Genomic DNA, 23,345 nt, shown 5'->3' on the forward strand with positions numbered 1-23,345 from the left:
CACCCTTTTCACCTTCAGAGGGAACCCTGGTGGAGAAACACTGGTTTAGATGGTTCCAGCCTTGATTTTTCTAAAGGAATATTCATTTTTTTTCAATAGACCTTATAAAAGCTGTTTGCATGCGATCTTCCTGCTAACATACACTGCTTAGAGTAGAATCTGTGTAAGACTTGGACACTGATTGAACTTGTTGGAAGCAATCCCTGTAAGTGGTCCCTGATCCTTCAATGACCTCAAGTCATTTGGGTATCGGCAGATATACCCTCTTACCCAACCTTTGGCTAGCTGTAGTGGATTGGTGACATGGTTGCATTATCTGGCCCCTGACGTTATTCTGTTTCTTTTCATTTTTCACTCTGTAGAAATTTGAAACTCTTGTTGGAGAAAGAGGAGCTCAGCTTAGCGGTGGGCAGAAGCAAAGAATAGCCATAGCTAGAGCCTTGGTCCGAAATCCTAGGATACTTTTACTGGATGAGGCCACGTCTGCCCTGGATACTGAGAGTGAATCTGTTGTACAGTCTGCTCTAGATAAAGTGAGTCATGAGATAAATAAACGTGTGATTTTTTTTTTAAATATAGAAACTCTGAATGTTATTTATCACATTATAAAAACTTAAACATTTTTACTGTAAATAATGTAATTATTTCTGACTTTCTGGAGTAAAAAACTTAACTAAAATACCAGGAGCTCCAACTGCCGATTGGATGGTGACCCTGAACTTACTCAGCTGTGGTCAACAAACTTACCTTGAGTCTAATGTGCAACCCAAGAGTCAGATAATAGCAAACGCCAAATACAGATCACTCTTGTATTCTTGGTGTCTGCCATAATCTCTTTAAAAGCCATTTTGATTGTTTAAAACTCAAGCATCCTAATAATTAAAAATATATGTCAACACCTATGTGATTATTTTAGGTAAGCGAGGGTCGCACAACAATTGTCATAGCTCACCGCCTAAGTACAGTGTGGACGGCAGATCTTATTGTAGTTCTGGAGAATGGCGCTGTGGCTGAACAAGGAACCCATGTGGAATTAATGGAAAAAAAAGGAATATATCATTCACTTGCAACAGCACAGGTACAGTTTATGTCATAAAAATAAAGGGTGTTTGTTTATTATTTAAAATCAGTGGTCTCTCTGCAAAGGTCAGACACACAACGTGTTCAGTGTAACCTATAGCTCTGCAACTCATGCTTTTTTGCTGATTGGAAAGCTATAGCTATGGCTCAGCATGGAAGGGACCTCTGAAGTATATCATGTATGCTATCAGAGGCCAGACCTCTGTATTTAGTCTGTATCTGCTCTATAAATAAAACAAACTGAAAGGAGCCAGTCACAGATTTGCAGTATATACATGTGCATGTGTTACCCTAAGGCACAGCAGCATCTAATGCATTGGTGCAATGCACTTCAATTCATTCTGAATAGCATACAAATGCACCTTTCAGACACACCACAGGGCAATGCACAATGTGTTGGGGGGAGTGTTATAAAAAATAATGCACATTCAATTTTTTGGTCCGTTGTGGTACACTGGGCAGCCCATGTAAATGAGACTTGTGGATCCCTGGTTGTCATGTTGGTGCTTTAATTTTGATAATTTAAAAGTCACTGACCTAAATACACCAACCCTATTTTCATATTTTAGGGTAAAAGGTTCTCTTTGGGAGAAAAGTACCAAACTAATTTTAAAAGGATTAATACCTTGACTATAAATAGATTTAACATTAAACACTCCATATAAGGTAGAACAAATAATTACACCTGTTTTTATTTTTTAGTTTATACAAGTAGAAGATAATGATAAAGATGGAACATATACAGATGAAACACCTGGATCCCCCTCTATCACGAAGTGTCCAAACTATAAATCCACAGATTTAAATCACATCACAGAGGAAGGAAAAAAAGAGGATAAAAAGGAGGCTGATGATGCAGAAGAGGTTAGCTTTTACTTTTTTGTAATTAAGAAAAAATTGTACTAGTATACATTTGTAAACTGTTAAGTATGATATTAGCTGCATTGTTTATTATTATGTGTGTTTGTAGTTATATATACTATATATATATATATATATATATATACAGTTGTGTGTTAATGGCATTCTAGTGATGGGCAGTCAGGCACAGCCAGGCAGTATGGGAATTCTGGGCCAGTCATGTCTGCATAGATATGCAAATACACCTAAGAAGCATAGCCTACTCAAATAGTTTGACATAGCTGCAGTGAGAAACTGATAGTTGGCAGTTGGCATCACATCCCATCCACAAGGTGCACACAGTTTTCACACTGCACCTGGACCACACTACATCAAGGACCTTGATTTGTTTTGCACAAAAAATGTCTTTAAGCACAATGGTGTAAAACATATTAGGGTCCCTGGAACAATGTCTATCTATACCAAAAGCAGCATTGTCTGTTTCTTAATACCTGAATGCAAGTACTGAATTCTTTTTCAAATCTAAAAATTACATGTAAACCTACCTTGAACATCTGAAAGGGAGGCCCGCAGCAAAAGCAAGATAAGCGTAGGGCTTACAAGACAGGAAGGGAAGAGGAGACTGAGGGGGTAAATGTTAAGCAGAAGGAGGGGTCAGTAAGAGATTGGTTGGAAGGTAAGGGTGGAGTACGTAGGAAGGAAGGGGACAAAAGGTGGTGGGCATGAAGGATCTAGAACAGTTTTGGAAACGTTTCCCACCCACCCATCCCCATTGGTTGGGCATTAGGGGGATAGTGGATGGTGGAGCAGGGTGGGTGGGGTCTTGGAGGGCTAGGGTCCTGGTCAGTATTTTGGCGGAAGGGGGAACCATCATAAGGGGGTGTGCTGCCCCTTAAGCAATTAAAGGTTACAGTCCCCGAAGTGGTGCTGGGCAGCTAGGGGTCATTGTGGTGTGTTGGCTGGGAGTTAAGAATTTGGTTTATTTGTGGACTTTACCTTACAGCACTTGCAGCCTTGTTGGTGGGTTTGAAATGGGTATGTTGTTGTTAACAAGGAGTTAAGTACTGTTGAATAATTTTGAAGTGTTTTGTGTTTTATGCAAATCTGTTACTAAATGTTTACTAAAAATTTAAGTTATATTGTAAATTTTTATTTACACATTTATTAAATTTAAGTTTGTTTGAAATAAAAGGATGCTTGCCAGCCCTTTTACGTCCAGAGAAGCTTTCAGTCTCTTGAATTAAAGTAGCAAAGTGGGGGGAAGGGGGTGTGAACTAGAGGCAGTAAGAGTGACGAGAAGAGCTGGGGGCGACATCTGAACTATTCTGGTCGTGTGATTTGTGATGCAGGCTGCAATAAAATATCTTCAGGATGTACACTCCATGCTCCTTTGAGCATGTGTGCTGTCATGGAAAAGAACAGGTGTTGAAGTTTAATCACCAGATTTTTTACTTTGTATATAAATATGTTATGAACTTTATATATTAGCTCATGACTGTGACAAGGCAGAGACCCGAATTCAGTAACCGCCCTCCTTTATAAATAACACAACAAATGGTTACACATTGGATAAATGGCCACTAGGCCTTTTATTAAAAACTTAAATAACTTTAAATTACCAAATAAATAATCATACATACAATAAAACAATAAATAACTTTACCATAACCATATAAATATAACATAAACAACCACCAATAAAACCTTATACCAATTTAAAACTCTGGTTACTGGTCCTCGAAGGCCCACCATTTACCCCCCTTCTTTTGGGTCTGCACCACCGTGATATATATGCTCCCAGCCACAACCACCCAGCTCTGGAACGATACCAGCAGAACTCACAACCCTTTAATCCAATACCATTCAATCCTTCTGATACCAACATAATTCCAGAGACTCCCACACCACAGATGGGTCTCTCACCCCCACTGAAACATCACACCAAACCAAATTCCCTCGAGGACCTCACTGCCTTCTCGCATCTCAAAACACCCCCCTGTATCAAACACAGGGACGGTGGGTGGGAAACTTCCTCTCCCTATCCTGTTGCTAAATACTCCACAATCTTCCAACTATTCCGTCACCCCTTACTCTGACTAACTACCTCCCCTAAGACCACCCTAAACTTGGCTCACTATGCCCTCACTACGTTCCCCCGTTCCGGGCCTTTCTTTATTGGGATTTTTACAAAGAATATTGTGTTATTGTGAAGGGGTAAGGGGCACTCTGCAATATATTATTGCTTAGTGTGCAGCCAGAAAGTGGTTATGCTTTTTGTTTTTCACCCATCCAGGCTCTGTGTAATAACAAAAATGTAAAATTTATGTGTAATAATTTCCATTTGTTTATTTTCAGAAAGATCTACCAAACATTTCATTTTTGAGGCTTTTGAATTTAAACCGATCAGAGTGGCCTTACATTTTGGTTGGCACACTAGCATCATTAATCAATGGAAGCGGTCACCCCATATTTTGTATTTTTTTTAGCAAAATTATAGCTGTAAGTATTTAAGGAGGTTCCCTTGCCTTAGGAAAATTTATATTATGACCACATTCTCTTCTAAATAAATACATGTGCCTAAAGCTTGGGTAATTTGATTTTCTCTCTTGGTAGCTCTTTGGGATTAATGATCCTGCCATAATAAAACAAGAGTCTGATATGTACTGCATCGCTTTTGCAATCGTTGGAGTTGTATCTTTTTTCACTTACTTCTTACAGGTGAGATTTTACTTTTCATCTAACACAGTCAGAGGTCAGACAATGTTACTTTTGCAATAACTGTTCTTAACCCGCCTGATTGCTGCCTAGCTGTCAAAGATTGCTCAGCATGTGCATCTCAGTGGTGGTTGACAGAAACCCATCAATCCTGGCTTCCCTTGCACATGCCGGTAATGAATGAACTCCCGCTTATTTGCGTCATACCAGCATGGCCAATCAAAATGCCTGAAAAGTGTAAGGAGGAGCAAAGATGGAAAATTGCAGCAAACTGAGATGGAACAGGGATAGGGAAGTAGGAAGATAGGGAAGGGCTTAGTACCACTTTAATGTCAGGCCAGAGTTTTTGACAATAGTGTAGATGTAGATCTAGTATATGTAGATATATTCACAAGTTACATTTTATGAAACATCCCCAAACTATGGGGATTATTTTTCATTTTAGAATAGCGGGCTGTGATAAGGAAAATTATTAATTTATGTTTTCTAATTATTATTAGCTGTGTTTATTCTATGTTAAGGTTCCTGGTATAATACAGGTTCTATTGGTAGAATGAATATTATTAGAAAATGTTATCCTAACAAAATTGTTGCTCTCCAGGAATGTCTTGTTGATGAACATGGGGATACTTTAGGTTTCCTGGTCAAGAATTTTATTTCCAAGATATCCGAAACTAGCATTGTCTATCATTCCTTGTAATGTCTCTAAAATGTGCAGTTTTTTAAAGGAATGCAGTTTGTGAAGTATTTTAGCTTAAATAAGCCTTTAATTTAGCTAGTTATCAAGTTATAATGTCTATACCAAGGGTATCCAAACTTTTTGCAAAGAGGGCCAGATTTGGTGAGAGGTAAATGTGTGGGGGCCGACCAGGGTTAGTGAGGATGTGGCCTGTGTGGGTCCCACACAGCACACGCCCACCAGGGTGACGTAAGAGATCCCCTGTGCACAGAGTCTGGTGTCAGTGTCAGCTCCATGCAGAGCTTATTTTTGGAATCAGAGTGGGTGTGGTCTGTTCAGGTCCCGCACAGCACATGCCCACTATAAAGGCGTAGGGGATTCCCTGTAATGACAGAGGCTGCGGGCACGCAATTGGTTTTTGATTTTCTTTTCATCTGAACCATGCAAATCATTTTTTCATATTCCATTGATAGCTATACATCCAGAACCACTGCTGTAAAGCACATACATGGCCTAATGTTGAAGAACTGTTATTTCCAAATTGAATACAGCAGTGTCAGACTTATTGAACATCATCAGTGCAATGTATGGAAACAATGGCTTCTATATTATAATTGACTGTTTTACCATTTACTCCTAAGTGTTAAATGTTCTTGTTAATTGCAACAAGCATTGATGTTTTTGAAAACTTCTGAATATTAAACTTACTATTTTTTTACATATTATCAGGGCTTTATGTTTGGAAGATCAGGTGAAGTTTTAACTATGCGGCTGAGACACATGGCATTTAAAGCAATGTTAGGGCAGGTAAGTATTCCAGCTACTGTTAAGCTTTCTTGTGTGTATATTATTGTAACAGTTCTCCAATCAATGGTATATTTTATTTCTAAAACTTCTCCAGGATATTGCATGGTTTGATGATAAGAAAAATAACACAGGAGCTCTCACAACCAGACTTTCCATGGAGGCTTCACAAATCCAGACCGTAACTATTATTTTTATATATGTTCTGCTAACTAGAGACAAAGGGGGCAATTTACTGAAGAAATTTAGGCTGTTCATCTACCATGGTGAATTATTACCTTGCTTAGAGATAATTCAAGCTTAGTGAATATGGTGATAGTTCACTTTGTAAAAATACCCATCATATCCAGGGTACATGTACAAGAAAGGATTTGGATGGTTGAAGTCAACAGAGCGTCATCTTATTTCATCTCATTTACTAAGCAAAGTGAAATTCCTTGCAAGTGGATAATTCACTTTGCTATGTGAACACCCAATATTCCTTTTGTAAATCAGTCCCAAAGCTCTATGTTTGTGATTCTTGTAAGCTGCACAGCTAAGGATGAACTGAGCTTCTGCTCAGTAACAGATACCACATTTGTTAACATACACCAAAACCAATGTAATACTCTACACTTTTAAAATAGTGATGCATTTCTTTTTTACACTGGTACAAATTATTTTACATGTTTTATTTGTGCTTTTTTACTATGCACTGCAGTTGCCCTAAAATTGATTCAACTATTGATATGAACTGCAGCCAAAAAAATGGGGGTTATTTTCCTTGTTCTACACTGCATTGGGCAATGTGGCTGATAAGAACAGTCACTAACATTTTCTAATATGCCTACTTAATAGAGTGTGTTGGGGGTAATGCAGTAATGCATATTTTTTATAAAGAATAATTTGATTTCAAATGGTAAAATTTGTGCAGATCAATCTAAGAAAAAAGATTTCCCAAACCATACTTCAACTTTGTGAGCTGACAAATGCTGTTTTAGGAAAAGTAAAATGTAATATGGCATCCATTGTAAAACAAAAATGTCAAGTTCAAGGGTCAAGTGATATTTAACTTCATCTGGTCACCCACTGTTTCTGAACTTTCTTGGGGCACTTCAGCAGGAATACCTCTGGCACAGTTTGTGGCTCTGTACCCAACAACCTATGACATTTAAATATTATGAACTACACTTGGGAAGTAATTTTAAAAAATCTTTCCTGGGACATCCACAGCAGGTATGAAGTCCTTGGCACTGAAACACAAATATCTTGGTACCAGTGTCCCTGGGAAATATAAGCTCCTTTAGGTGAATTCACTCTCCAGCTTCTACAAAATCTGAACCTTTTTAGAAGATGATTATTGCTGGTTCATTCAGTAAGTGGAAGAGCAGTTAGCTCCCTGGTATTAGCTTATTAAAACCAAATCAAATTTCATTTTTATCTGTACATTTGTAGTAAATTGAAATCTGATTCACATTCACTTGTGCATTATCATTGTGGTTTTTACTGCCTTGCTGGATAGTCTAATAGATAAATATAGAAATCCTGCTGCACAGGAGATTTAGCATTGCAGGAAATGAATAGAATGCCAATTATACAGTTGTGAGATTGTGTTTAGACTTGCCAGCATTTTAAGGAATAATCATGCCAGGTTTATGTGCAATAATTGTTTTCCCTACTGAATTTTATATAATATCTGGTTATCAATACTTGATTAAGGCAACAGGATCCAGGCTTGGCTTACTTGCACAGAATTTGGGCAGTATGGGTCTGTCCATCTTAATTGCGTTTGTGTTTGGTTGGGAAATGTCTCTGCTGGTCTTGGCAATGTCTCCCGTTCTTGTGATCACTGGACTATTGGAGACCAGAGCTCTGACTGGATTTGCCAATCGAGATAAAAAAGAACTTCAGCAGGCTGGGAAGGTATGTGTTTTGTTATCCTTTATAGTTGTATCATATTTTTACATGCTTTTATAATAATATTTTTTCCATATATATAATTAATCTGTTCACAGATAAATATTCAATTCCCTGAGTATGTATATGTAGATATACATATACATACATATATATATTTATATATATATAGTGAAATATAGTGTTAAGTTATTTTAAATATGCGTATTTAAAATGTGCAACTTAAGTTGGAGATGGAACTAATGGAAGATAAAGCAGAACCATGGCGGGCTTTTAAAATTTACTGCAGTGGTTATTTATGAATACATAATCCTTCAACGTCCTACAAATACTTGCTGACCCTGCCCCTAGAGCACCTTAAATAGCAGTTCACCACTATCTCCATACTTGTCTGTAATAGCATCTAACAATAACACTTTTAATGTTTAACAAATTGAATATTGTGTTGAAGTGGTACATTTGCAGCTGAAAGGGCAAAATTGAAAATACAAAGTTACTTTGAATAACATGTGTTATAGCTGCACGTGGTTGTTTTTTAAATTAAAGTGAAAGAAAAAATGTGAGCCCCCCGCCCCAGATATTTAACCACCTGAGCGTTACACTGATGTCTAGATTTCTGTACCAAAAGCGTCACAGGTTTTCATGAAATTTTTTTTTTTAAATTGTAGACCTGTAACTTACAGAAATATGTCCGAATAGGGGTCTAGTAGATATAATGAATATAAAAAATGTTTGAAACACACAATCATGTAAAAAAAAAAAAAAAATTTTTAATAAAATTAAAGGAAAAACACAAAAATCAGCTTAAACAAGAATACATAAATAAATGAAAAATACTGAAAATGCGATAATTCGGTATACTGTATAGTAATATATTTTTCTAAATCACCTACCTAGTGTCCAACCGTCCAACGTCACATACCTATAGACAAAACCACATAAATATATTTTGTATTATTTTGTATTGGATTGGATACAGGACTTTGTATTCAATCCAATACCGATAATGCGATAATTCGGTATAATGTACAGTAATATATTTTTCTAAAACACCTCCTTAGTGTCCGTCACATACCTATAGACAAAACCACATAAATATATTTTCTATTATTTTGGATTGGATTGGATACAGGAGTTTGTATTCAATCCAATACAAAATGAGAACAAAATTCAAACTCTCATTATGTATTGGATTGAATACAAACTCCGGCCGGCGGAACACAAGATGCCGGCCGGCATCTTACCGGTCCCGCTGGTATAGGAGACGGCACCCGATGCTGGAGAGGGAGATCGACGCTGGAGGACGACGCTGGAACACGGACCCAACGCTGGATGAGCACAGCGGGACCAGGTAAGTGAGATTTTAATGTAGTCGGAAAAGTACGGGGTTATCGATAGTTGCAAATATTTTTTGCACGGAAAAGTACGGGGTTAGCGGTTGGGAGGTTAAACCAAACCCTCATCTAGGCATACATCCTGAGATGGCCAAGAAAAGGGGTTCCGATGTTGAGGGATGTGGTCACGGTGGGAAGTTTGTTGGAAGGGCCCATGAAGCTGGAATCCCTCTTTAAAAACGTATAGGTACAGATTTTTCCTTTTTCTAAAGGGTGCAGGGAGCACAGGAGTACATTAGAACCATATTTATATTCCTAAAGTATTAAAATGTTAAAACAGCACAATTGTAAAAAATAGCCCTTTGTTTAAATATTCTGTACATTGGAATCACTAGAGCTAGTGAAGGAGTGGTGCCATATACAATAACAACAAGGACACAAAAAATACAGTCAACCATTACTGTGAACTTTTAAGGCACCTTATGTTATTGGACATTCATTATATACATAGGGGATACTTGGCATCTGGCAAAACTTTGTATCTCAGGAGCAGGAAGCATAAGATTGCCAGTAGGATGTACTAGTCTCATTACTTTTATTTCCTGAAAAAGCACATCCTGCGAAACGCATTGAAAGCCCCCAATATATGTCATCCATGTACAGGGATGTTGGTATATTTATATTGTTTTAATACCTAAATAATTTATGGTTGTTCTGAAGATGTTTGTGAATGAATGTCTATTAGCATAAGGTGCCTTCAAAGTCCACAGTAATGGTTATCTGTATTTTTGTGTCCTCGGTTTATGTAAGATAAAGACATACTTTCTGACTTTTAAAATATAGTTTATTTATATACTCTAAAATAAATCCATTGTCACTCATGTCATGATGGAAAACCATGTCAATTACAAAACCACAAGGATTCCATGCTCTCTTACTGCAATGCCGGAAGTCTATTGTTTAGCAACAGAAGCAAGACTGCCCATTGTTGTCATGACTGAGGTCTGTGTACACCCCTGAACCATGTCACCTGCATGGAATGACTTCTTTAATAAATGTGAGTAAGTATGTGTTGTGTTTTTATCCCAATAAAGAACTTCCACCACATCGAAAAAACTCTGGCCAGAGAAAGGCTTAAACCCATATGTACTAACTAGTCCTGGATGATCGGGTCCAAGAAGTAGGTTGAATGATGTTCACCATCAGATATCTGGCAGAAGATGAAAGTGCTGCAGGGGAATCTTTGGAATTAGGCTCAGTATTTCAACAAAAGCTATTTTATTATTTTAGCATTTAAAGCCCAAATGAACCAAAAATTATAATATAAGCATAACTTTATTACAGTAGAAACCATAGGGCAGTTTTTTTTAAGACTTCATTGCACATGACTGTGTAATCTTTGCAAACTGGACTACCGTAACATTCACTACATTCACTAAGCTAAGGGAATGATCCCTTACAAGGGTATAATTACCTTCACTAAGTAGACCTAGTAGTATTCCTTTAACCTCGCTAGCGGTAACCCGAGTGTGACTCGGGGTAGAAAAAAGTTGCTACAAGTGGTAACCTCCAGTCACACTCGGGGTTGGAACACCTATGGAAGGTTAGTAAATACAGCGCTTACCTGATCCACGGGGGGTCCGCGCCGTCCAGCGACGCGATCTCTGTCTTCTTTCTTCTTCCTGATTCTGCATCCGATGAGTCACCGAGGGATTTCCCAGTGCCAATGCAATACATTTATGTGTAAAAGCAGTACATTGTTTTCAAGAACATTTATTTTACAGTATATATAATAGTATGAGTATAATATGTATTTTTTTTAATTTAATTAAAAAAATATATTTTTTTTAATATATATATAGTTTATTCAATTTATTGTTTTTAAATGATTTTGTGTTTCAAACTTTATTGTACTCATACTAATATATTATACTGTAAAATAAATTTTCATGAAAAACAATGTACCGCTTTTAGACATATAAAATCGAAAAGAAATGAACCGCTAGGGAGGTTAGTAAATTAGCCCCCGTGTGTTTTCATGAGGAGGCATGAGGTAGTCACAGAAGGAAGGTGGTGAGCAATTGTAATAGCTCAGCCTATAAAACAAAAAAACACCTAATCAAAGTTGTCATTTGCTGCTATATTTTCCTAAATTTTTTTTTTATTGAAGTTGCTACAAAAAAATTGAAAGCTAACAAAAACACAGGCCTGGAACGAAATAACTTTAGGAAGGTATTGGAAGGCCTGCATGACTGGGGGCGGCAGGAAGCAGGCAGTGAGAGGGTTAATAGAAAAAACCCAGGAAGTTAGCACAAGGGAGAGTGATGTGATAGTGACATAGAGGTGGGTGCAGAGTAAAGGGGATAAAAGGACTGGGATTTGAGAAGGAGGGATCATTTTAGTGAGAAGACAGAGTGAGGGAAAGTTTTGGTAAGTGTGGGAAAAGTTTTTTAGAGAGGGAAAGGTTTTCCCACCCTCCCGCACTACTGTGTAATGGGTCCAGTGGGTGTGCTGCGGTGAGGTTCTCGAAGGATGTTGGTTTGGGTAATGTTAAATAGGAGTGGGAGATTCTGCCTTTTGTGTGGATTTTCAAAAAAAGGTGCTCTTTAAAGTCATGGTATTATGGTTATGTGGTGGGACTGCGCTTGGTAGTGATATCGTTCCTGAGCTTGGCATAATGCGGCTGGGAGCATTACATATCTTGGTGGCGCAGATCCTGAAAGGATGTAATAGAAAGGGAAAACTTGGAGGACCAGTAACCAGATGTTAATGTGTGGAAAATTTTAAGGTGTGGGAAAATGGTAATTAAATGTTATTTAAATGTTGTTTAATTTTGGGTAGATTATTGATTTAATATGTTATTTGATTTGTTATTGTTGTTTTGTTATCTATATTTATTTTTGTTATTTTTTTTGTTATGTAATGTAATTATTTGGTTAAGCTTTAAGTGTAATGAAAGGCCTATGGGCCATTTAAGCAAAATCTGGTGTGGTGTAATTTGTTGGTGGGGAACTGACAGCAGTTCTCTGTTTCTCCTCAGGTCATGTAAACTTTTCCCTCTCATATTTATAAAGTTTCCTGTACTCTACTGTACTTTATAATAAGAATGTAAACAAAAGCCATCATGTATGTTTCCCATTTATACTCTTTGTTTTATTTTGTTATTTTTATTTTATATAAAAATCCTCAGATAGCAATTGAAGCTGTGGATAATATTCGAACTGTTGTATCATTAACAAGAGAGAGAACATTTGAAAATAATTACACAGAAAGCTTACTGAAACCTTTCAGGTTAGTTTTTTTTTTTTTGCATCAAATATAATGTATTACTATTTAGGAAGTGTTTCAGCAAATACCTCTTGCCTCTGTCCCAATTTTTTTGGAGTGTGTTGCAGGCATCAATTTTTAAATGTGTCTATGTTTAACAAAAAGAATTATGTTTGTTGTTTTGCCTGGTCAATAAATGTTCCATTGAACTAACAAATTACAGATTTTAGCTTTTTATTGCATTTTTAGAAAGTATCCCAACTTTTTAAAAAATTGGGTTTGTAGTTTTGATGCAGCTTGGAAAAGAAAATGACTATTGAATTGGCTTTTTAAAATAATAACATAAATTATGGAGTTTTGAAATTGTTTGTCATTATTACAATTATCTGCCTTTTACTGTAACTTGGCATTCTGATTTGTCGTTTTAGGAACTCGCAGCATAAAGCTCAGATATATGGCTTATGTTTTGCCCTTAGCCAATCATTCATATTTTTTGCTTATGCGGCAAGCTTTCGTTTTGGGGCTTATTTAATTCAAGTAGGAAGAATGAATTTTGAAGAAGTGATGTTGTAAGTATTACACGGTAGATTATACAGTATAATGACTGGCATGTGTTTGTTTTGTCCATTCCTGATTATCATTTTCAATCTTGCATTAAAAACTGAATGCAGGGATGAGCGTTTGAACCTTTAGGAAACCATATACTAGTTGATGGGTGTACAAACAAGTGAATGATCGCTATCTTCCTAATAGCAATCCTTTATCTAGATAACCAACCAACACATCCAACGTTCTGCCAGGATAACACCCCAACAACTACCAGCCAATGGGAACAAGCTTAGCTGTCTTGTTATACTAAATGGTGTTGGGTGTTCCTATTGGATAATTGTTCGTAGGGGGTGACCCTGGCTGCATGTGGGATCAACCAAAGAATGGGTCTATTCAATTGATATAGCGATAAAACATCCATTAGGAATTACCATTACATTTAAGGTATATTCTGTGATATGCAGTATAAGGCCACCTTTACTATTAATTGTTCTGGGTGATGCTTCCATTGATGCCTTCAGAAAGGATTTCTACAGCAGCACCTCCTCCAACCACTCCTTTCTTATGAACCACTTGAATTACATTATCACATATTGTACACAGCAGATTTACCTCTACACTCTATCCAGTTTATAACGTAGGGATCAGTTAAAATGTATAGGTTTAAGATAGCATGTAAATTGCATTCATATTCAGTTCAATTTGTTGCACATGTTCTAGTTTACAGGTCCTTACTTCTATCCAGTCCCCAAATGTCACCTCCATAGGGACATCTTTGACAACCTTAACAAGGGTGTCAAGGGGTATTTATGGGTTATTGTGTATTGAGATTATTATTAGGAACAACATATATACATACAGAGTCTATGAAGCTACACTTAGGAAATAAATGTGCAGAGAGTGGGGAAGGGAAAGGAGAAAAACCTAGAACTCACATACAACAAGGCAAAAAACACATTGCTTTTTAAATCAATAATGTAAATCTTCCATGGGTCCATTTATGTCTAAACCTAAAACTCCAGGATTTTTTGTTTAAATTCTCCCTTTACTTACCCTATCCCCCACTTTGGTGGTAATGATTCTAGTTGTGAGTGCACCCTCGGAGTCCCTAATTACAGTGCAGGACTATTAGTCCTGCATTATGGGGGATGATGTCAGTGACTGCAACAGCACAGAGCAGTTTTTGGGACAGGCTGTGGGGGACAAGCTTCACAAAAAAGGAGGAACCTACAAAGAGTTAGTTAAATTAATAAATAGTAAAGTGTAAAGAGTTAATAAAATTATTCCTTACATCCCACCTGGGCCTAAACAGGTATGTAAGCCCTGCAGTGCAGATAAAACCCCATTGAAAAGAAAGTTATTTTATATTTCTGGAGTTAGAATTTAATACTGAAACCCAAACAGATGTGTATATGGCATTTGCATTTTCTTTGCTTCCTGTCTTCCAGAAGGTGGGTAAAAAAAGGGATCTAGCTGATATAGTTTAGGGGAGCCCAATGAGAGAGATCACTCTTACTGCCATGTAACATATAGGGTCTGATTTATAAAAGCTTTAGCCTTGGAGAGCCTTAATAAATCAGGCCCATAATGTTTGGCAATTGGCCACTCGGATGTTACACTGACTCCTTGGGGCCAGTGGAGAGTTCTCAAATTGTAAATCAGGGCCTCTGTGGTCCCTCAGGTAAATGAAACAGTAAGGAAGTAAATTTAGAAAGCTGTGGGGGCTGGCATAGGTATGAAATGGTTGTTTTATTCTGCACTGGTGAGAGAATACCGTTTCTTTCTTACCAATTGCTGTTTACATTTTCTGTATTTGAAAAGCTTACCTCTTTAGATTAATTTTTTTGGATTTTTTTATCATTGCATTCCTTTTCTCAACAGAGTGTTTGTCATTCTAACTTATGGCGCTGTGTCAGTAGGACAGACTTTATCCTTTGCTCCAGACTATGCCAAAGCCAAATCTGCAGCTTCCCATCTTTTTGCATTGTTTGATAGAGAGCCAGCTATTGACAGCTACAGTCATCATGGCCTAAAACCAGTAAGTTAATGTGCCTATTATTAAGCCTGCTCATTTTCCATTACTTACTTTCACTTCTCAAACTTTGTAATTCCAGTATAACACAGTAGTATTTTGCCATCAATATAATAATTTTATTGATATGACAAGTTATTAGGGTGAACAATATTTATCTTTTATACCATTTCTAATAATGTATAGGGTAACTGCCAAGGAAATTTGGAACTGCGTCAGGTTTCCTTCAACTATCCATCTCGTCCAGATGTGCCGGTACTGCAAGAATTGACTTTAAGAATATCAAGTGGTCAGACTGTGGCATTTGTGGGCAGCAGTGGATGTGGGAAAAGCACTTCTATCCAGCTTTTGCAAAGGTTCTACGATCCCCTCCAGGGGACAGTGGTGAGATTTGTTTGTACATATTAACAATTGGCTGAAGTCTGCTAAATATCCACCAATGTTTAGTGTATGTTATTCATATGAATTTTTTTGTAGAGTTGTATTGATTTCGCAGCTAAAGATCATGACTGTATGTATATGGTGTGATATTAGGGGGGATCAGCAACCACAGCTAGCACACAGAACACAGTTCAAGTAAAATACAACAGCCTTTATCTGGGCCAAACACAAATAAAATCTAAAGTTAGCTTGCATCTGCTTGTAATAGCTCAGAGTCCCAAAGTCCTGTACAGACCATTTTACAAATAGTTTACAAAAAAGCCTTCAGGCGGAGGAAACACCGCTCCTTAGCACAAAGCTCAGTATCCATCCCTGCTTGCAGTTTGCATGCTGCCATTCCATAACAAATTGAGACCCCTATGATAGCACATCTGTGCCATTTATAGCCCAGACCCCTTGTCTGCCTGGAGCGAAGTCCAGGGGTGTATTTGGGTGGAATGGGAAGGACCATCCAGTACCTTCTTCCCATTCACAAGTCCTGAAAAAACAAAAAAATGTAAAGCCCCGAGTTGCTTCCTATTTATGGATTCTTTCCTTAGTGCACAGTCTGTCTAAAGAGCTCATGCCATATATAAGGGTAAACATACCTACCGTCCAGGACTCATCTCTGCAATCCTGTACACTGGGCTCACTTTATACTAATATTACAATTTACCTTAAGAGGTGATAAATGTGCAGTCAGACAAACCACTGACTATAAATGGATGGACTGCAATTTCTTCTATACTGCACTAAATGGGATGTTTCTAATTTCATATACGTGAAACAAATACATTATATTTGGTAAGAGCTATGTTAGCAACCGTGCTTAATCGGAAGATAGTTATGGCTATTAAATTCCAAAAGGAACCAACTTGGGCAAAAGGACAAGGTGCAAAAAAGAGTACATTGAGCACTTTAGTGATAGAGGGCACTATAAATACAATGGGCCTGATTTATTAAAGCTCTCCAAAACTGGAGTGGATACACTTTCATCAGTGGAGCTGGGTGATCCAGGAAACCTGGAATAGATCTTGTTCAGGATTCAAAACATTTGCTACCAAATAGCAAATGACTTTGAAGAAATCCATTTCAGGTTTGCTGGATCAACAAGCTTTATTGGTGAAAGTATATCCTCTCCAGCCTCTCCAGAGCTTTAATAAATCAGGCCCAATGAGAGCTACAGAATCTTGTTGCTTACTGAAAGCCTCTGTATGACCTACAAATATGTGCACGGAGCAGACCTGCAGAGAGGCAACAACTAGTTTAACTTTACCACTGGTGTAATGTAGTGTTTAAAAAATGTTACACAAGTACAATGCCTTGAATTCCTTTATAATTTTCCTTTGCTCTACTTACAGCTATTTGATAACATTGATCTAAAATGTTTAAACGTGCAATGGCTCCGATCTCAAATAGGCATCGTGTCCCAGGAACCCGTGTTGTTCGATTGTAGCATTTCTGAGAACATTGCCTATGGGGACAACTCCCGTGTGGTCTCCATGGAGGAAATACAGCAGGCCGCTAAAGCAGCCAATATTCATTCATTTATAGAAGAATTGCCAGAGGTAATGGGAATGAATTGAATAATTTAGGCCTTGACTGACAATTCTAGCATGTACCAGAAAGCTGCCTTGACATAAGAGTACTGTAATGGTAGAGCTTTGATTTTTTTATGCACTTGAAATATATTTGGCTGATTTAAAAAATTCAAAATATTGAATATTGTAATACAGCATATTTATTTGTAATTACTACTTTTAGAAATATAATACAAAGGTTGGAGATAAAGGAACTCAGCTGTCAGGAGGTCAGAAACAGAGGATTGCCATAGCCCGGGCACTTATACGTTCCCCAAAACTATTACTGCTGGACGAGGCCACCTCAGCGCTGGACAATGAAAGTGAAAAGGTAATTTAATAAAATATTGCACTTTTTGCTAATAAAGTGGGAATCTGAGAAGCTTACATTTTACTGCTGTTAAATTGTGAATGTAAACCAAAACAAATTTTCCTGATTAAAACTCAGATAGGCTTTTATGATAAATTTTCCTTCCCTGGTTATTTTCTTATTTCCCCTCATCAGCATGCCCATTACATTTTTAAATACAATCTTTTCCATTTTTATTACATACTATTTTTTGGACTTTAAACATCACAGCTACCCTACTAGTATTTCCCCCTAAAACCTTCAGCCCCGAAGGGAAGTAGTGAGCTGATTCTTGGGAGAAGATATAAAAATATAAAAATGGATGTTTCCAGGTAGGCATAACTTACGTGCTGAGCCTTTCCGGAAGACCCAAAATTCTGTGAATAAAAAGTATGGGCCAGTAGGCAGGGAAGGAGAGGACAACATGACGCTGGATGCCCATCAGCCAGGAAACAATAGTAGACTCTATCTGATTTGCTGGATGGAGCCTGTAACTGTGCATGACTGAACAGAGGGCTGGGCTGCAGTTCAGATTTAAATAAGTAGTCCAAATTTGGAAATTTCCTCTGATATTTTGTTCACAGAACATTAAGGATATTCAGAAGCATATCTATGTGGAAGATAGTGTAGTATTTTGTGTTATAATTTTTATAATCGGTTAATATTTTGGTTATACTGATAAAATTGCTGATGCACAATTCTAGGAAAGCAAAGCTACACTACCTTCTATAGACCCAGACCCTACCTTCTATAGATGTCTAAAGACATGCTATAAAAATACATAAAGTCTACTGCAGACCATTTTTACCATGGGGGAATCTTTGAAATAGCTTTCGTGTCTAAGGCTAGCTACATACTTGCAATGGTTCTCGTCCGATAATTGGCTCAGAATCTTGCGTGTGTACAGCGTCCGTCGTCCATTGTCCAAAAGGACTGTCCTGGCGGATCCATGAACGATGGATGATGAACGATCCTAATGGAAGTGAAGGGGCAGAGCGCGCAATTATTGCACCTGTGCATGCGGCCTTAGGGACCTCCTGCTATATTTACTATAGTCGCAGCTCACAATACATTAGTGTGTTGGTCAGTGGTAACGTTGCTGGTCTAAAAGATGATTGTCACCCAAACAGTCAAAAAGATCACCAGTGTCATATAAACTAACCCAAGAGGCACAATATCCTTAAGAAATCCCTGGGCTCTGGAGGAACACCAGTGTTTGACAGAATCCTGATTAAGAAACATTAATCTTTTTTATACTCTTTTTGTTTTTAATTTTTTTAAACAGCACTGCACTATAGTAAATATTCTTTATAGAAATGCCCACTAAAAAAATCTCTATTGTCTGTGTACTTTATTTAAGGTTGTACAGCAAGCTCTGGACCAAGCCAGGAAAGGAAGGACCTGCATCATGATTGCCCATAGACTGTCCACAGTCCAGAATGCTGATGTTATTATTGTCATGAAGAACGGACAGATAATAGAATACGGAAATCATCAACAACTACTATCAAAACGAGGGGCCTATTACCAATTAGTAAATGCACAAACAATAACTTAGAGATATAAAGTGATATTTATAGAATATTTAGGGCAATATAACAGGTTTATTTGATAGTCCTGCCCCCTCGCTGTGGATAATTACCCTCCCTGCACTCACCCACTGGAGTCCTAAGTAAGCTCATTCTAGGTCAAAGCTTGCTAACGCAAGGAAACCACCACTGCCCATATGTGACAATATTTTGACCTGCTGATTAGCTGCCATTGCAGTAAGAAGAGTCATAGCACCTCCACCCCCTTCACTATTCCAAAGTATCTCATCAATTTCTAGGGGATGTATGGGGTGACAAGGCAGCGATCTGGCAAGTGAACCTGTTATTTGTCCCTTATTAAGTATTGGTGCACTTTAACATTTAAGATATACTCCGGTGCTAGCTGTAGCTGATGAGAAGGTCTATATTACAAATAAATGTATTCCAGCTTCAACCTGCTCATCTTGAACTAACATATGAAGCATTAGCAGTGCCTGCCCATTAAGTGAAAACATACTTATCAATAATATTTATTTATTATTCAATGCACATTTATCTCTATTCCATAAAGAGTTGTTCAAGCCCAACTCCTGTTGGATATACAGAAAAAAGGGTCAGAAAAAGTTTTGATTATGCATACATTTAAAGAATCTCTATCACCAAACCAAAAATTAGTGTATTTTGTGCTTGTTACATACTTGTAACAACCTCCCTTGTGTGGACATCAAAACACCCCATGACTGCTGTTGGGCGGCACCATCTTCCATCATTATTTGGCAGTTACAGGAAAGGATATGTATGGAGATGAGTGGTCAGGTGGAGGAGCCAGATAGCACCAATTACAAAGACAGTCAATAGACAATGCAAGAAGAAGAGGGGCTAAGTGGGAGGTGCTAAGGGATTTACTTTCCTAGAGCAGTGGTCGCCAACCTTTTGGTTGTCATGGACCACTAATTTCACGGACTCGGGACCACGCATGCATGGGGAGCAGTGTGTCACTCAAAGGGATAGAAACTTCCCCCAGAGTGATGTCATGATGTCAGAACCCGACCGTCTCATCGCAGGTCTGAGCCTGCTGGGGGGCGCACTGACCAGGGCGGCGGACCACCAACATTTTTATGTGGACCACCAGTGATCTGCGGACCACCAGTTGGCGACCGTTGTTCTAGAGTAGTTATATCTAGCAAGCTCAAAGACACATTGCAGAATAAAAATAATAAGGAAAACACATGTAAGCGTTTAAAATACTTTAATTCTCTGTGCTTTTACCGCCAGTTTTGGTGGCAGTTGGCGGTAAAGTTTCTTCAAGTGTAAAAACATAATCAGATTTCATTTGTATGAAGTCCGACAAGTATAAGATGAATTGTGCTTGACTGTTATTGGGTATTACACTTAAAGTTGAAAGCCTGGACATAGGCAAAAAACTATTTGTTGGTATGAATATGAGAGGAAGTGGAAATTCCCCTCTTAGGCAAATGTCCTCATTGAAAGATTTCCCTTCCTTTTTTGTTCTGACAACTCAAACTTTAAAATTAAAAACTAATTGGATTTGACTATACATTCATTATAAGAATTATTACCTTTTATGTTTACCTGTGGATTTCATTACTAACAATAGGGGAAGTCTACTAACAAGAAAAGTGTAGTTGCAAAAGCTTAAAAATCTGGAATTCAAATAGGTTGTATGTTCGTTACATTGTAAGTGATAGGAAGTATTTATTGATTTTGTGTTTTCTTGTTAAATTGTTTTCATTCTTAAATTAAACTTGAACAAATATGACCAATAAAGCTTAGAGTGTTTTTTTTAGAAGGAAAGTCTAAAGTCTTGGAAAGTCTTGATAAATAAAATCCTTCATGCGATTCTTCTTTGGTGCAATACCGTGAAGCCCAAGCATAAATTTTCATATTAACCTCCCTAGCGGTACATTGTTATAGTACATTGTTATAGTATAGTAACAATGTAACAATTATAGTATATTGTTTTTCATGAAAATGTATTTTACAGTATAATATAATAGTATCAATATAATAAAGTTTGAAACACAAAAACATGTCAAAAAAATAAATTAAATACATAATATATATATATATATATATATATACATATATATAAAAATATATATATATATATTTTTATTTTTTTTAATTAGACTCATATTATTAGACCCATATTATTATATTATACTGTAAAATAAATGTTCATGAAATACAATGCACTGCTTTTACACATATAAATCCAATGTATTGCATTCAGTACAGTTATTTTGTATTGAATACAATACAAATGTACATACACATGCACCAACGTCACCGGTGACATCCCCCGGTGACTCATCGTGTAAGGCTGTATGTACTATTACTTACCATAGGTTTTCCTACCCCGAGTGTGACTCAGGGTTACCGCTTTCAGCAACTTTTTTCTACCCCGAGTCACACTCAGGGTTACCACTAGGGAGGTTAATAGAAGAGATGATATAAAATTAGGTCTACAGCAAATTTGCATGCGACATTAAACAATGTCAATAAATGTTGCTAATTTGATAGCTTGTACAAAAAAAATGTTGTAATTGGAAAATAAATAGACACATAAACAGCTAAGGCTGCATACATACGTTCAATAATTGTCGTTGAAAGGGTTCTTTCATGATCCATTCCAATGACAAAAAACTGAACGAGCGCTGTACAGAGACGTCCTGCTCTATGGAGAGGTGAGTGGGGAGAACACGCGAGTGGCAACCCACTGCGCTCTTTTCCCTTCGCTTGTACTATGATGGTTCATTGTTCATGGATCCGCCAGGACGGATCTATGAACAACGTCAGACACGCGCTGTACACTCACCAGATTGTATCATGACGTGTGTGCGTAGCCCAAGACCCAATAATGATATAAGGTAGTAGTAGTAATGTGATGTTTTTACCACTAGAGGGGCCTCACTTACTTGTTACTGAGTTGTGTGTTTGTTCAACAACCCTGATTTACTTAAACCCTAGTTTAATTATTTTAAACAAACAAAATATAGTTTACAACATTTTTAAGACTTAGGTTCTTTGTATTTTGGTCAGAATTTGGATGTGAATTGCTGCAATGTCTGAAAAAGTGACGGCTTTCACAGAAACATCTGCGTCAATCGACTTTTTACATTATACACTCTGTAAAAAAAAGTCTGGTGAAGCAGATGTTTCTGTGAAATCCATAATTTTTATAAACTGTGGAAATTTACCCACTGATTACCTTATGCTTTCGGACTGACAAAGCACTTTCCTTTGAAAAAATGTTATGTTTTCTTTGTTCTTTTTAATAATCAAAAAAAAAAATAATAAAAATAACCTATTAATAAAAACTGTTATGGCTTTTTTGTCACTCTTGAAATCAAGAGCAGAACATCTTATAAAAAACCTTGTTTTGGGGATCACTAGTACTGTCATTATTAGGCAGAAACACATTGAACATTCAGGGAACTACAATTACAGTTTCCTACAATTATACTCTATGTCAGTGGTCACCAACCTTTTCAGACCTTTTCTGACCACTAAACTTATAGGCTCCACACCACGCATGTGCGGGGAGCCATGTGTCACTCAAAGGGGAAGAAACTTCCCCAGAGTGATGTCATAATGCCAAAACCCACCCACCCATCCAGAGACACAACCCACCCATCGCCCTGAGCCTGCAATCCATACGGGAGACTGTTAGGAAATGCTCATCTGTCCGGCGACTCCGTGCTGTGCACCATCGTGGTAATAAACACTGTCTGTTCTGTCCAGCAATGTCAATTGCAGCAGCTAGGAGAACTGGGATACCAGCAGCCTCTGCTTCCCTTTAGATGTGCAGCCTGATAGATTTATGGCATCCCCGGCATCCATTGTTAGGCTGTGCACGGCTGAAGGGATTCTAGAGGCTGATCAGCTTCTGGCTCAGTCTTGCACTACTATTGGCTGCTGGGACTTTAAGGCCTCTCTGCTCCCAGTCACCAGGGCCTATTGTAGCATATAGCTGGGCTAATCTTTGCTGGAGATTTATTGTCTGATTTACTGTTGCTGACCTTGCCTGCTTCTGACATTGCCAGTTTATGCTGCCTGGACCGACCTTTGCCTGTGACCCCGACTCTGCTTGTGTTTTGTCCTTGTGTACTTTGTTTGGTGAACAGATATTCTGCGTATGACCTCTGCTCTGTATTCTGGACTTGTCTCTGTTGGAATCTTGGTACTGCCATATCTGTGGGCTCCTGGCTTGCTGCCAACCCATTCCC

The 23,345-nt window shown here is 37.7% G+C and overlaps 1 protein-coding gene across 1 annotated transcript in view; it reads left to right on the forward strand.

Annotated features, from left to right (window-relative positions):
* LOC140331492 (ATP-binding cassette sub-family B member 5-like) overlaps window positions 1–20,875 on the forward strand; it is a 37,011-nt gene extending 16,136 nt beyond the window's left edge. The window contains exons 14-28 of the mRNA XM_072412551.1: window positions 363–533; window positions 917–1,078; window positions 1,783–1,944; window positions 4,297–4,440; window positions 4,555–4,659; window positions 6,065–6,142; window positions 6,237–6,320; window positions 7,838–8,041; window positions 12,560–12,660; window positions 13,065–13,205; window positions 15,067–15,223; window positions 15,404–15,601; window positions 16,999–17,205; window positions 17,402–17,548; window positions 18,927–20,875. Coding sequence (XP_072268652.1) covers window positions 363–533; window positions 917–1,078; window positions 1,783–1,944; window positions 4,297–4,440; window positions 4,555–4,659; window positions 6,065–6,142; window positions 6,237–6,320; window positions 7,838–8,041; window positions 12,560–12,660; window positions 13,065–13,205; window positions 15,067–15,223; window positions 15,404–15,601; window positions 16,999–17,205; window positions 17,402–17,548; window positions 18,927–19,124 — 2,259 coding nt within the window. The 3' untranslated portion in view covers window positions 19,125–20,875. The remainder of the gene's footprint in view (window positions 1–362; window positions 534–916; window positions 1,079–1,782; window positions 1,945–4,296; window positions 4,441–4,554; window positions 4,660–6,064; window positions 6,143–6,236; window positions 6,321–7,837; window positions 8,042–12,559; window positions 12,661–13,064; window positions 13,206–15,066; window positions 15,224–15,403; window positions 15,602–16,998; window positions 17,206–17,401; window positions 17,549–18,926) is intronic.
* Window positions 20,876–23,345: the final 2,470 nt, after the last annotated feature.

This window comes from Pyxicephalus adspersus, chromosome 5 (assembly GCF_032062135.1).
Source record: "Pyxicephalus adspersus chromosome 5, UCB_Pads_2.0, whole genome shotgun sequence".
Classification (NCBI taxonomy): domain Eukaryota; kingdom Metazoa; phylum Chordata; class Amphibia; order Anura; family Pyxicephalidae; genus Pyxicephalus; species Pyxicephalus adspersus.